We start from the raw sequence: 14,047 nt of genomic DNA, 5'->3' as shown, positions 1-14,047 counted from the left end.
GTCTTCTAACCTGGATCTTAATAATATAAAAGGAAGAGAGTGAGGCTTATTATTTTTACAAATTATGAAAGTAAATCATGGTCTTTTTGGGAAATATAGAAAATAGGGGAAAATATTTAACAATTTAAAAATTATCCCTAATCTCACCACTCAGAGACAAAAACTATTAACATTTTAGAGGATTTCCTTTCAAAGAGTAGATCTTATGTTTCAGGAGGACCAAGTCTTAATCTTTTTGGAATTTTCTCCAACTTCCCCCTTGCCCAACACCCTTCCATACTCCCATCACCTAACTTAGCACTTAACAGCTAATAATTATATTTCTGTTCCTTAGCTAATTGATGTACTGATTTAAGTGACTTATCCCTACACTTATATGTAGTCTATCTATAAAAAGAGGGAGACTGTCAAAATTAGAGACATAATTATTTGGTTCTCTGGTCCATTCAAGCTACTAGAAGTGTCTCATATCTATATTATACATGGCTGTCATTTGTGTTTGTTGATGGAGTTGTTTCTGGTGGAGCCTCACATTTCCATTTTCAACATACTCAGATTTTCACATACCTACAGGAATGGTCATTCCATGAATTTTATCAGCCCAGCCTGCATAATACCGAAGGGTTTTGATGACGCCCTGCAAATCCACATAAAAAGCTTGCAGGAATGGTTTGCCACCATTTAGAGATTCCATAGTCTGTAGGAAAACAAATAAAGAGAAATTAAGTCCCAAGACCTTTCCAACAATATACTAAATTGTTTCTGGAGCCAAAGGAAAAAAAAAAAGAGAGAAAGAATACCAGTGAATATAAATATCAATGCATACCTGTTCAACTTTGATTTCTCAAATAATTTCTAGTATTGCAAGTCTGGTTGAGTTGAGTTTCTAGTAAACACCAAAATGAGTATATATATGTATGTTCTTACATCTTTGTGTTTTCAGTAACCCCTATGCAAATGCACAAACACAAATTTCTATAATGATAAAGAAATGTTCTGCTTATTAAACTAGTTTCTGTTATATTAATTATCAGAGTTGAATTTTTTTGGAGTCTACAATAGTAATCTGAATCCATAAAGAGAAGTGGGGTCATGAGGTTTTCATGCAATTGATGAGAATATAAAATGTTCACAGCTGCCAAGATTCATGCTGAGAAGTGGAATATTCACAGTGCAAGTTTATTTATTACCACCAAATAAACAAGATCTCCTTTAGGGAAATAGAGGCTTTAACAACTTAAAGGCTGATTTTTTTGGTAAACATTTATGTTAGCAACCATTATCTATTAAGAGGAGTGCCTAGGCCATTTAATAAAAATGGCAATATTAAACAATTTTCCATTATAAACATTATTATTTTAATGACATGTTCTTCAACTGATTATATCTGTAATAAAAACAATAACAACTGAACATAATGAAATAAAGTTATTTTGAGCTGAGATATAATGAAGGTATATAAGTTTAAAAAATGAAATAAAAACATAAATGTATAATTTCATGCTTTTTTCTATAAGGACATTTTATTACATATATAGGTCTAAAAATTATTTGATTACTGACAAAACTAAAAGTGAAATACACTTCATTCAATAAGATGAAAATACTATTATTCACAGTACAATTTATCATACTATGGGTACAAGATGAAACTAATTTAAAAATACCATGTTATTTATCACTGTATTCTTGCTCACTTTTATTAAAGAGAATCAAATTATTTCCCAGCACTTTTAGAACATTTCATATGCTATGCATTACATTCTTCATGTAGCTAACATAGAGTCATATTCTACACAGCATAGATTAAGGTAGAGTCAATAATCAGAATCTGGGCCACCTATAAATGGTCCCTATGAGCTGCTGATGCCAAAGTCATCCTCACATCTATTCTCAATTGTGTTTACTTTAGATGCAGTAGTAACTTCCATTTCTCCCTTTTGCTTCAGAGGCTATCTCTTACAAAAATCACTTTTCCCAAGCTTAGGAGGGTTTATGAGTAGGAATCTCATTTAAGTACGGTGGGAAAAGAGATTTGGTCTCAGTGAGAGAAATGACAGAAAAAGGGAGTTTCAAAATATGAAATGTAACTGTAGAAATAAACTATATAATTTTAATACACACTGTTAATCCAGTATTGCAAATATTACATATGTGTAACTCAGACGAACATTTATTGACCATTTATGTGCCCTCATTTACATTCATGTACCAGGAACTGTGCTAGGAATACAAAGAAATAAATCATAATTTTGATTCTTAAGGAAAATCCAGTGAAGAAACAAATATATACATCAGTATTTTCCAAGGTGTTCCTAAGAAATCAGTTCTATAGCACTGGTAGGTTAACCAGAAAAAGTGTGTTGAGACTCAAATTTCAGAAGTAATTAGTGGGCCTTTTCAGAGTATTTAACATGCTCAGTGGTTTGTGAACCTCCAGGAAATAGCTACTTCACCATGGATCATCTTTCTCAAAAAATGAATAAACACTTTGTTGAATATTTTAATAGACAAATAAATGTTACATAAGCCATAGTCCCAAACCATCTCCATAAAGGGATAATTTTTGTTTCAACACTCTGAACAGATTCCTTGAGGGTGGAGGAAAGGGTCATGGTAGGTGGGACACAAAGGAAGGGCACTAACACTTCCCTCCCGAGACACAAACCCAACAGCAACCTGTTTCCACAAGCAGAGGGAAAGATATGGTACTATGGCTTGAAGGCCCTGAATAAGGAGTCCCTAAATATTAATTCATCAACTGTGAGCCACCCAGGGGGAGATCCCTGGTGTTTTGTATATATATTCCTTAGTGTTTCCAGATTCCAAAACGTTTGTATTTTCTAAGATGATGACTTTTATTTTTAGAAAAGTAACAGCAACAAAACCCACAAGGGAAAAAGAAGTTCCTTATGTGAAGAAAATGAATGTTCTAGTAAACAAAGTTGCTGTGTCCTATTGTCTCTTTCTCTTGGTTCTAGAAAATGGCAGAGAAAATAGAGCAAAAGTGTGTGAGAGGTTCATATCATTTCCTCTGTTTTTGAAGGAGTCTCTGGTCAAGAGGGATTACTGCTGTACAGATAAAAACTAGTTTTACTTGATTTTTGAAAGAATCATTTGGTATTGGTCTTCTGCAGCCTGTGACTATCCTATTGCCTAATGCTTTTAGTGTATCAGGGAGTGGGAAATGTGGACAAGGAAGACTCTTACCAGCCACAGAATGCTGTTTTCCTTCAAAATTCAGTGAGAAGAGACACTCAGCTGACCCTCCACCTTCCCACCTGATTTTAAAACTTGAATATCTCTAAGCACTCCCTGGCTTCCCCGCTCAAACATAAATTTCAGTGGAATGGTAAAGATTGGGTAAGGACTTCCTGTTTTCTTAGATTACTTACTGCAAGAAACGCCCTGTCCCGTTCCACCAAGTCTGCAAGCTTGTCCAGCAGTCGTCCTCTTTCTGAAGCATCCATCCTTCTCCACACTGAACCAAGAGAAAATGCCAGGCGGGCTGCCTGCACTGCTTTGTCTATATCTGCCTGTTAGAGAGGAAGGGGCACAACTGAGGAGAAAAACACTCCGAATAAAAGATGAACCATCCACTCTCATGGAAAAAGCAATTCCTGAATGTCAGTGGTGGCATCTGGACAGCATATGCTTACTGCTCTGGTGTTTGACAGTGGCTATTGCGCAAGGAATCTTTTTTTTAAGAAAGACATACCTTATCTGCTTCTTGAACTTCACACACTTGTTCTCCTGTGGCTGGATTATAGACAGGGAACACTCTTCCACTCTCTGAGTTCTGCCACTCATTGTTAATAAAAATCTAAAGGAGAAGACAACAGAATAGGATTTGTGGCATGGGTCATCAGAAGTCAGGTAATGGTCAAGCAGTATGGAACTACCATGGTAATAATACTAGTTCTGTACTCTTGGTGGTGTATAATAGAAATGTATAATTTCAATTGATGCAAAACACCCTAAACAGTATCCAATCCAGACTGACCCCCAATACAGGAATTTCGTCTATGGTATTTTTGCTTCAATGTCATCCAAAGACTAAATACATTTCTTTCTTTTAGTGAACATTTCAGTCAATAAGAGACAAGTAAGCATGGAAAGAGTCCCATGTACATATGAACCCCACACTAAGAGGCTAAGAAAATAGTTATCGACATTCTAAGCTCTGTGGATCAAACCAATAGTCATCATGACATAGACCCCAGTTTCTCTGTCAGAAGGCAGTGACTTCTTAAGGAAACCTGAATGGTGCTGTAATAAACATGCACCTAATGCTTGGATCCTGAAGTGAGCAGTGACTCTGGTCAAACTAATTAGGCTTCACGAGTAGGCTACATGGGTTAGCAAAGGAAAAGCACTGACAACTTCCAGAGAGGTCTCTAAGATTTCACAAGAAGAATGGCTTTCTTATATATGAAATGGAGGTTATATTAAAATTGTGAAGAGGTTAATGATTTAAAAATTTACTCAAGTCAAATTCTCATAAAATTTTAATAGATCCATTAAAGCACAAGGGAAAAGTTAGGCAAAGAAAATTTAAAAAATTTTTTTTGACTCTGAGAGAAACCCAAACTAATATTTTGGACTATGAAAATGCAACAAAATGCAATAAAAGTAAGAGCAGCACAATGAAAATTTCTAAACATATCAACAAGTCAGCCAACTAATATAGGACAAACACAATGATGAACTGAATCATTATTGCTCGCCATTTTTTTTTTACTAATCACAAATGAGGCTAAATAAGTATAAATCTATACTTTTAAATACCAAATTCTGGAAAACATCCCAAGGTTTTCTTTTCACATTTTCCCCTTGATTTGATAAAACAATGGGCCCATGTGGAAGGAGGCCCTAATTAAACTAGAGTTTTCTTTTCCTAAAGGTTTAGAAAATCAGATAAAGGGAAAGAAAATAACTTAAATTTGCATTGTAATTAATACAAATGTATTGAGCACAACACAATGACCTTGCCATTGTGTAATGTTTTATACTTTATACAGTTTATAAACATGCTTAACATATTGCCTTCATTTACTCCATAGATACTCAGATATTTCTAGACAAAGGAAAGGCAAAGATGATTAAGAGAGTTCCAGTCCTTCAAGGTCTTACATTCTTTACTAGTTCATTAAATAGAGCTCTGTGAGGCAGGTTATTTTATTAAAGAGGAGGAAACAGAAAGGTAGGGAGGCTGATTTTGAAGAAGCGAAGTTTTCACTCTGACTCTGCTTATAGCTTTCACTCTGACTCTGCTTATAGCCACTGCTCTTTCTGCTCTATACGATTTCCAGAATTCTCAACCCAAATACACAGAACTATCTAATGTCCAAGTCTGAACTGAAATGATAGCTCCTGGACTCTTTCTACTGTATTCAACAAATATTCTCATAGCTCATAGTGCATTATATCTGCCTACTCCTTAGAAGCATGACATGCTCTCCAGGTAACAAAGAAAAATACGAGGGAAGTTTCACTAAGGATTTCCTTCTGGGGTATTATCAGGGTTATGGAAGAAGTCTTACCAATGTTCCTTATTCTTTTTATTTACTAAATGACAAAATCAAACTTCTTAACCTTTGGTATAACATCAGGATCCACTGGTTCCAAGTTTAGTTTTTAATTTTCTTTGTGGAACAATTTTATTTATAAAGATTGATATTTTAGGACTTCCATTATTTTTAAAGGTCTTCCAAAGGTCAAAAAGAGACATTTATTTTTTAATAGAATAAAATTCATTTCTTACTATTATTTTTAGGTCCATTGATAATTTTAAAAATTTAAGGTACTTACTTTTACATCATAGAATCTTACATTTCCTATATCATGACACATTTTGTTATTTCATCATCTTAGGAAATCTTTTGTCACTCATCAATTATATACAACTATGCTTTAAAAACTGAAATAATAAAGAAAAATATGGAATTGTCTAGAAATGAATGAATAAGTCACCATTATTACATACTCCTTCAGTTTTTTGATTTGTCTATTACAAAAGTTGTTTAATTTTGTAATAGATCATCTTTCAAGACAGTATAAACAAGTCTACTTCTTACATTTTTTTAGCTTTCACTGAACACAATTAAGAATTCAGAATTTTTAATTATTTGCCTATAATGGACTAGAGAGGAAAATTAACAGCTGGGTGTGGTGGTACATGCCTGTAATCTAGTGGCTCAGGAGGCCGAGGCAGGAGGATTGCCAGTTCAAAGCCAGCTTCAGCAACTTAGCTAGGCGCTAAGCAACTTAGCGAGACCCTGTCTCTAAATAAAATATAAAAGTGGGCTGAGGATGTGGCTCATTAGTTAAGTACCTCTGGGTTCAATCGCCGGTACCCCCATCCCAGAAGGACATTTCATAATCACTAAATGAGTGAGAAAGTGAAAGCAAAGACAGAATCTGAACCACTTAAGACACTTCGGTAAAGGTGAAATTGCCCACCTAAGCAAAATCTTGGGTTATGAATCTTTAGGATAAATATAATTTTCTCAAACACTAACAAAAAAATCAACAGCATATTTATAAACACAAAAAGAAAAAAGGATAATCTAATCCATTAGTCATTCAACAGGCAGAATTTCATCATTGAATATTTTGCAAAAAGGACCCGGACCATCCTGTTTTAGTAGAAAGACATTATAATTTTTTATCTTTTATGATATTTGTGAGAAAAAAATTTACTTCATATGACTCATAAATTAACAAATGCTGAAAGTATGTGTGTGTACATATATATATATTTACATGCATATAAATATATAAAAGTGACATTAAGGACAGAGATTATGAATTTAAAAAGTTCATTAGGTCAATCAATTTAATTGACATTTATGAAACAAAAAAAGAAAATATTTTTATAATTATAGAACAGAAAGGTGGTCATCCTCTTTTTTACAAAATTATGTCTTTAAATTTTTCTACAGGATTCCACTGTAATGCACAAGCAAGAAGAAACAGAAGTAAGAATAAGCTGTAACCTATTAGAAATGTCTTTAAAATCTGGAATCAGTATTTATGACAAAGGAAGTGTTCCAGGTTCATGTTACAGTTAATGAGCAGTTAGTGCATTTAAAGATATTGTCTATTTATATCTTCAAAACCAGCAAGATGTGGAATAAAATTTGTTTTGATGTTTAAGTTCTTATTTTATTGTTTCTGTAAATTACTCATAAAATAACTGAAAACTTAAAAGATTTAAAAAACTTAAAAAGGGCCCACTGGAACCCAGACAACTGTGACACATCAATGGTGTCACAGAGCCACCACACAAGCTTTTCAACTTCAGACTTCTTTTACATAAACAAACAAAAACTTCAATTTGCTTCAGTTACTTTAGGTGAGTTGTGGTTATGTGAGGGCTGTGGAACATAACACTAATGGGCACCACCAGAGCAGATAAAGTCTGACGAAACAGACATAGGTTTAAATCTGTGTCTAAAACTATCATGCTCTGACCACTCTTTATAAGGATGCATTAGCAGTTTCAGGACAAGACAACTAGATTGAGAATCAGAAGCCTGGAATTTTCATCTCTACTACTTCCTGTATGACTGAGTTCCTTGTAAGCCTCAGTCCCCTCACCTGTAAAATAGAGCTGAGGGATAAGTCACCAACACCATGTCCCAGTGCCAAGTTCATTCCACTGGTGTTGAGTGGGTGTCTCTCAGGATATAATGGTTAATTTTCCTGGTATGCAGAATGTTAAGATTTTTTTCCACTGTTATTATTTTTAGTAGATACAGTCACATGACATTAAAAAAATAGTGCTGACAACATTGTTGATACAGGGGATAATAAATATGTCCACGTGAACATTTTCAACTTCTTTGGGCAATTTCAAAAGTTTTCAGTTCTGTCATTTTTCTCTGACCAGGCCTCCATGGAGAAAGGTTTATTTCAAGGAAGTTAGTAAGGAAAAGTACAAGATTAGGCCTGGAACAATATGATACAAGCAACTGAGTTAATGATCAAAAATTTATGGGGACATAATAAAAGGATTCAGGAGCCAATATGAAGAGGCTCCCCAATGGCTAATACTAAGATAATTTAAACAACAAAATAGATAATGATAGCAATGGATGATTACCCATGGAATGACAAAGATATCTGAGTTCACAATGACATATTTTTTAAATGTATAACTAAACAAATAGGGATAAGGAAAAGCTCTTCACAGCAAATCTCTAAGTAACAGATATGAAGGAATGATGGAATTATATGTTCACCATTTGTCAAAACCACAATAATAATTGCTATAGGCAAAAATCATCAGTGGGAAAAAGTATAGTGAAAAACTGGATGTTCATGTAAAATATTCATGTTCTCAAAATATTCACTAACCACAAAAGAAAAAAATATAGTTAACTTTACATTGGAAAAACTTGGCAGTCACCACCTTAATCAAGTGATCAAAGCTGATATCATCAATAATGAGAAAAACTGACATCATGTGCTCCTGATATGATACACCAAGAAAGACATCCATCACTTCTGTGGTATTCTTACCCAAAAGACATAACTCATTTTAATCATGAGGAAACATCAGTCAAATCCAAATTAAAGTGCATCCTACAAAATAGCTGGCCCATACTCTAAAAGTGCCAAGGTCATGAAAGATAACCTTTAAAAACTGTTTCAAATTAAAGGAGGTTTGTGAAACATAAACATTAGATGCATCATGTAGTCATGGATTAGCACCTGGAGGGGGGGTAAGTATCATTGGGACAATTGGTAAAATTTAAATAAGTTCTTTAGGTTAGAGAATAATATTGTATCATTATTACTTCCTGATTTTTACTGTTACCATAAAAGCATTGGGAGAATGGGAGTGAAAGGTATGTGAGATTTCTTTGTACTATTTTTTTGTGGGGGGGGTGGGTAACCAGGGATTGAATTTGGGTCATTCAATCACTGAGTCACATACCCAGTCCTATTTTGTGTTTTATTTAGAGACAGGGTGTCACTGAGTTGCTTAGCGCCTTGATGTTGCTAAGGCTGGTTTTGAACTCTTCATCCTCCTGTCTGTCTCCTGAGCTGCTGGGATTACAGGCTTGCACCACCATGCTCAGATCTTTGTACTATTTTTACAAATTTTTTTGTGAATCTGAAATTATTTCAAAGTGAAAGTAAAAAAAAAAAAAAAAGCTTAAAAACTAGTGTCATCTTCTTGTGTCTTTCACACAATAAATGCCCCAAACGAATTTGTTAAATGAAGGAATAAATATCAATACCTTTCTCTGTACAAAAATTATTTTACAAGTGTTTATGTAAAATGAAATAAACAATTCAAGGTCTACCTTAAAATATGGCCAATGCTGCCAAAAATTATTCATTTTAAAACTTAACTATTATTTCAACTTAAAGACTTAGTAAAGTTGGTATGAGAATTGAAAAATCTGTGTTGGAGTTTGTTGAATTTCAGAATAGGTATAAGGAAAAATGTGGACCTCCTTACTCTTGAGCTCTTTGAAAGTAGAAAAGACATGTGACGTTAGGTCAGACTATTGCTCAGTTTCTTCATTTGTAAAATACAAAAGTATTCACTTATAATATTATATAATTCTGTAATGCTGTAATTGAGGGCAAAAGAAACAGATGGCTCATGAAAGAAGGTACCTGTCTACTCTAGATTTCTGAGAGGACAGAACAAATTAGCCCATAAACCTAACTTTCTTTCCATGGTTGTGAAGAACTGTCCATTGACATTTTATGGGTTGTTGTCGGTATTAAAAAACATAATGGATGTGGTAGGCACTTAATGTTAACTGGAATGGAATGTCTGCTGGGAGAGGACATGAATCACTGTCTAACATCTTTCCTGATAAGATTAGAAATTCAATACCTCCTGTGCCAAGATAAAATCTGAAACACTGAAGAATGAAGAAGACTACATATGTGTAACAAATATTTCTTATATTGTTGTATTTAATATATACAAAAGGATGAACGTAACATAAATGTTAAGATCCATCATGTTAAAACCACATGAGCACACCATTCAAGCACTAAAATGGTGTTAGTAGCATCACTGTAGTTACTTGTGTATTCTTCCCTGATCCTTTCTTCCAGCTTAACCTACACTGCCACTCAAGGTACCCACTAGACTGGATTCTTCATTTATTTATTCTTAGATATTTTCTTTCCTTTTATTGCCTAATGTACTAATTATTGGGAGCAGGTTTCCACAGGAATCTGTTTTATCAATCTTGTAAAATACATTGTTCAGTCATCTTGATCTTTTAATATTTTATCTGGTTGTTCTATGATATTCAAGAGCTATGTTGGAATTTCTCATATTGGTTTGGTAGGTTTATAAGTGTAAACCTTAGCTCCATCATTTTATCTTTATAAAAGTGAAGCTATTTTATTAGGGAATATAAGTTTGTAACTATTAGATTTTCTGATAAGTCATTTATCCATGTAAAATGATCCTCTTTATTACTGATAAACTTTGGATGTTAAAGTCTGTTTTGTTTAATATAGGTTGAGAATCCTTAATCTGAAAATTCAAAGTCTGAAATGTTTGGAAATCCAAAACTTTTTGAATGCTGATATGAATGCTTAAAAGTTTCAGATTCTAGAACATTTCAGATTTCAGATTTTTGAATTAGAAATATCAACTATAAAGTTTATAAAGATATTTCAAAATCTCAAAAACTCTGAAATCTGCAATACTTCTGGGTCCAAGTATTTTGGATTAGGAATACTCAACCTGTATTTTAGCTTAGCTACCTAAGCTTTTCCTGAGCCTCATTGTATCTTTCCCCATCCTTTTGCTCTCAACTGTGTCTTTACCATTGTGATGTAAATAATGCATGCTTAGGTTGCATTTTATTCATAATAAAAATCTCTTAACTAGTGAGTTTAACACATTTGCATTTAGTGTGATTATGCATTGTGTTACATACTGTGTTATTTTTGGAATTGATGCTTTCTATATGTCTTACCTCATTTCACCCTCTATTTTATCCTTTCTTGCTTCTTTAGTGAAGGTAGGTTGTTGGTGTTTATTTTATAATTCTGTTACTCCCGTGGAAGTTGTACACTGTTAATATTCTTTAATTGGTTTTCTGTGGTATTTTATCATACATACTTAACAACCTGAAGTCTAAAGTTAATCACTATCTTAACCCACCTCCAAAACAACACAATGACTTTAGAATACTAAATTCAGTCACTCTTTTCTAGAAGTTTATTTGTTTAAAGTTTTATTTTATACATAAAATGACTTCTTATTTTAAAGGTTTTTAAGTTTTTATTCAGATTATTCCTTAGAATCTCATTTGGTAGAGATTTATTTGGGGTAATGTATCAAGTCTTGTTTTTCTGATCATGTATTTAATTGCACGCTCATTCTCAAAAGATATCCCAGATAAGTTATACAATTTTAGGTAGTCAGTTATTTTCTCACAACACTTTACAGCTATTATTCCAACATTTTCTATCTTGCAGTAATGATTATAAGAAATCTGCCAGAAGTCTCTAGTCATTTATTTGTTGATGACTTGATGATTTGCCTTTTCTATCTTTCACTTTTCAGATTTGCCTTTTCCTTTGGTATTCTTAAATTTTATCACAGTATGTCTAATAACTTTGTTTTTTATTTATCTTGATAGCAATTCATTGTGCTTACAGTATATATGAATTTTTGTCTAAATTCTGGAATACTCAATATTTATTTCTTTAAATAAAATTCTATTCTCTCTAGAACTCCAATTGTTATGCATAAGTCCATCCTTAATTTTTTTAACCACTCATATTTTCCATTTCCTTTTTTTGTGCTACAGTTAAAGAATTTTTTCCAGTTCACTAATTCTTACTTTCCCTGGATCTAAAATGTTTATATTTTTATTTCTAAAACTTCTGCTTTGTTCCTTTTCAAACCTGCCTGGCCATTTCATTTTAGTATTTAAAATTAATACATTTTAATTTTTAGAACAGTTTTAAATTTATAGGAAACTGAGCAGAGAGTACAGAGTTCCCACATATCTCATTATCTCCCCCATTGATTTTCTCTGTGATTAATATCTTAAATTAGTGTGGTACAGTTTATACTAAACTTCACTCTTTGTGTTGCAGCATAATATAGAGTAGCTCACTGCCTTAAAAATCTTGTGCTCCACCTACTCAACCCTCCACCCTTTTCCTAAATTCTTGACAAAAACTAATCCATAGTTTTGCCTTTTCCAGGGTGTCAGTTAGTTGTAATCATAGAGTAGATAGCCTCTTCAGACTGGTTTCTTTCATTTAGCCATATACACTTAAGGTTCCTCCATGCTTTCCTGTGGCTTGATAGCTCATTTTTAAAAATACTGAATAATATTCTATTATATGGATGTAACACAGTTTGTTTATTCTTTCACACTTGATTATTCTAGTTTGCTCTCAGTCTGGAGTAAATATGAATAAAGTTGCTATTTAATACTGATGTGCAAATGTTTGTATAGACATAAGTTTTCAACTTATTTGAATAGGTAAATGCCTGGGAGAGTAACTGCTGGATCATACACTAATGGTATTCTTAGCTTTGTATAAAACTGTCAAATTATTTTCCAAAGTGACTGTAACGCTTTGCATTCTTGCCAGCAATAAAGGAGAGCTCCTTTTGCTTCACATCCTCATCAATATTAGGTGTTGTCAGTCTTTTGGATTTTAGTCACCTTAATAGGTATGTAGAAGTATCCTTGGTTTTAGTTTGCAATTTTCTTATGCCATCTTTTCATATGCCTATTTTTTGTCTGCATATCTTCTTTGGTGATGTTATCTATTTATACTTTTTGTCCATTGTTTAATTGGGTTGTTTCCTTCCTTACTGGTAAGTTTTAAAAAACTTACTGGTGAGTTTTTTAAGGTAAAAGTCCTTCATCGGGTGTGTATTTTGCAATATATTTTCACACTTGTAATTTGTCTTTTAATTTTCTTTAACATTATCTTCCACAGATCAGAAAATCTTAATTTTAAGAAGTCCAATTTATCAAATTTTTTCCCTGGGTCAGGCTTTTGGCATTGTATTTGAAAATACAAGGTCATCTAGATTCTTCTCCTATGTTATCTTTAAGAAATTTTATCATCTTGCATTTTACATTTAGATCTATGCTTGAGTTAATATTTTTGTGATGGTGTAAGGTCAGTATTTAGATTCACTTCTCTGTCAAAGTCTGGTTGTTCCAGCATCACGTGTTCAAAATTATTGTCTCTATTATTGCTAGTGCTCCTTTGTCAGTCAAATATCAGTTAACTCTATTTGTCTGGCTGTTTTCTCTCTATTCAACTGGTTAGTTTGTTTCATTTTGTTTTGCTGTCAGTACCACACAGTCTTGATTACTGTAGCTTTCTAGTAAGTTGTGAAGCTGGGTAATGTCTGTCCTCCAATTTTGTTCTCCTCTTCCAATACTGTGTTAGTTATTCTGGGACTTTTGCCTTTCCATACAAACCTTAGAATAAGTTTGCTGGCATCCAATAAACAACTTAGCAGGATTTTTACTGTGATTGCATTGAATCTACAGCTCAAGTTGAGAGGAAATGACATCTTAACAATATCGAATCTTCTCCTCCATTCCTCCATGAAATATCTCTTCACTTATTTAGATCTCCTTTGAGTTCATCTATCTAAATTTTGTGGGTTTCCGCATTAAGATCTTGTACATATGTTATCAGATTTATAACTAAGTATTTCTTTTTCTCTATTTTTTTTTTTTTTTGGTGGGAATGCAAATGCTACTGTGTTTTTTATTTTAAATTCCAATTGTTCATTTCCGGTATATAGGAAAGTAAATGACTTTTGTATATTCCCTTTCTATCATACAACTTTGCTATCATCTTTTGTTAATCCTAGAAGTTGTTTTTGTTTGCTTTTGTTCTCTATTTCTGTTGGCCAATTCCTAGGAATTTCTACATAGATAATTGTGTCATAGGCAAAGATGATTGTATTTCTTCCTTCCTAGTCTGTGTATCCTGTTATTTCCTTTTCTTGACTTACTGTATTAACTAGGACTTCCTCGATAATGTTAAAAAGGAGCGACAAGAG

The 14,047-nt window shown here is 33.2% G+C and overlaps 1 protein-coding gene across 6 annotated transcripts in view; it reads right to left on the bottom strand.

Annotated features, from left to right (window-relative positions):
* Nucleotides 1–14,047, bottom strand: part of Aldh1a2 (aldehyde dehydrogenase 1 family member A2) — a 172,886-nt gene that overhangs the window by 53,423 nt on the left and 105,416 nt on the right. For all 6 annotated transcript variants that reach the window (XM_047536147.1, XM_047536137.1, XM_047536161.1 and 3 more), the window contains 3 exons: nucleotides 3,719–3,823; nucleotides 3,396–3,536; nucleotides 568–697 (listed from right to left, as the gene is read on the bottom strand). In XM_047536147.1, the coding sequence (XP_047392103.1) occupies nucleotides 568–697; nucleotides 3,396–3,470 (205 nt within the window). In that variant the 5' untranslated portion in view covers nucleotides 3,471–3,536; nucleotides 3,719–3,823. The remainder of the gene's footprint in view (nucleotides 1–567; nucleotides 698–3,395; nucleotides 3,537–3,718; nucleotides 3,824–14,047) is intronic.

This window comes from Sciurus carolinensis, chromosome 2 (assembly GCF_902686445.1).
Source record: "Sciurus carolinensis chromosome 2, mSciCar1.2, whole genome shotgun sequence".
NCBI lineage: Eukaryota > Metazoa > Chordata > Mammalia > Rodentia > Sciuridae > Sciurus > Sciurus carolinensis.
Note: the sequence above shows the minus strand (reverse complement) of the source record. Positions and strands in the feature narration are given on the sequence as shown.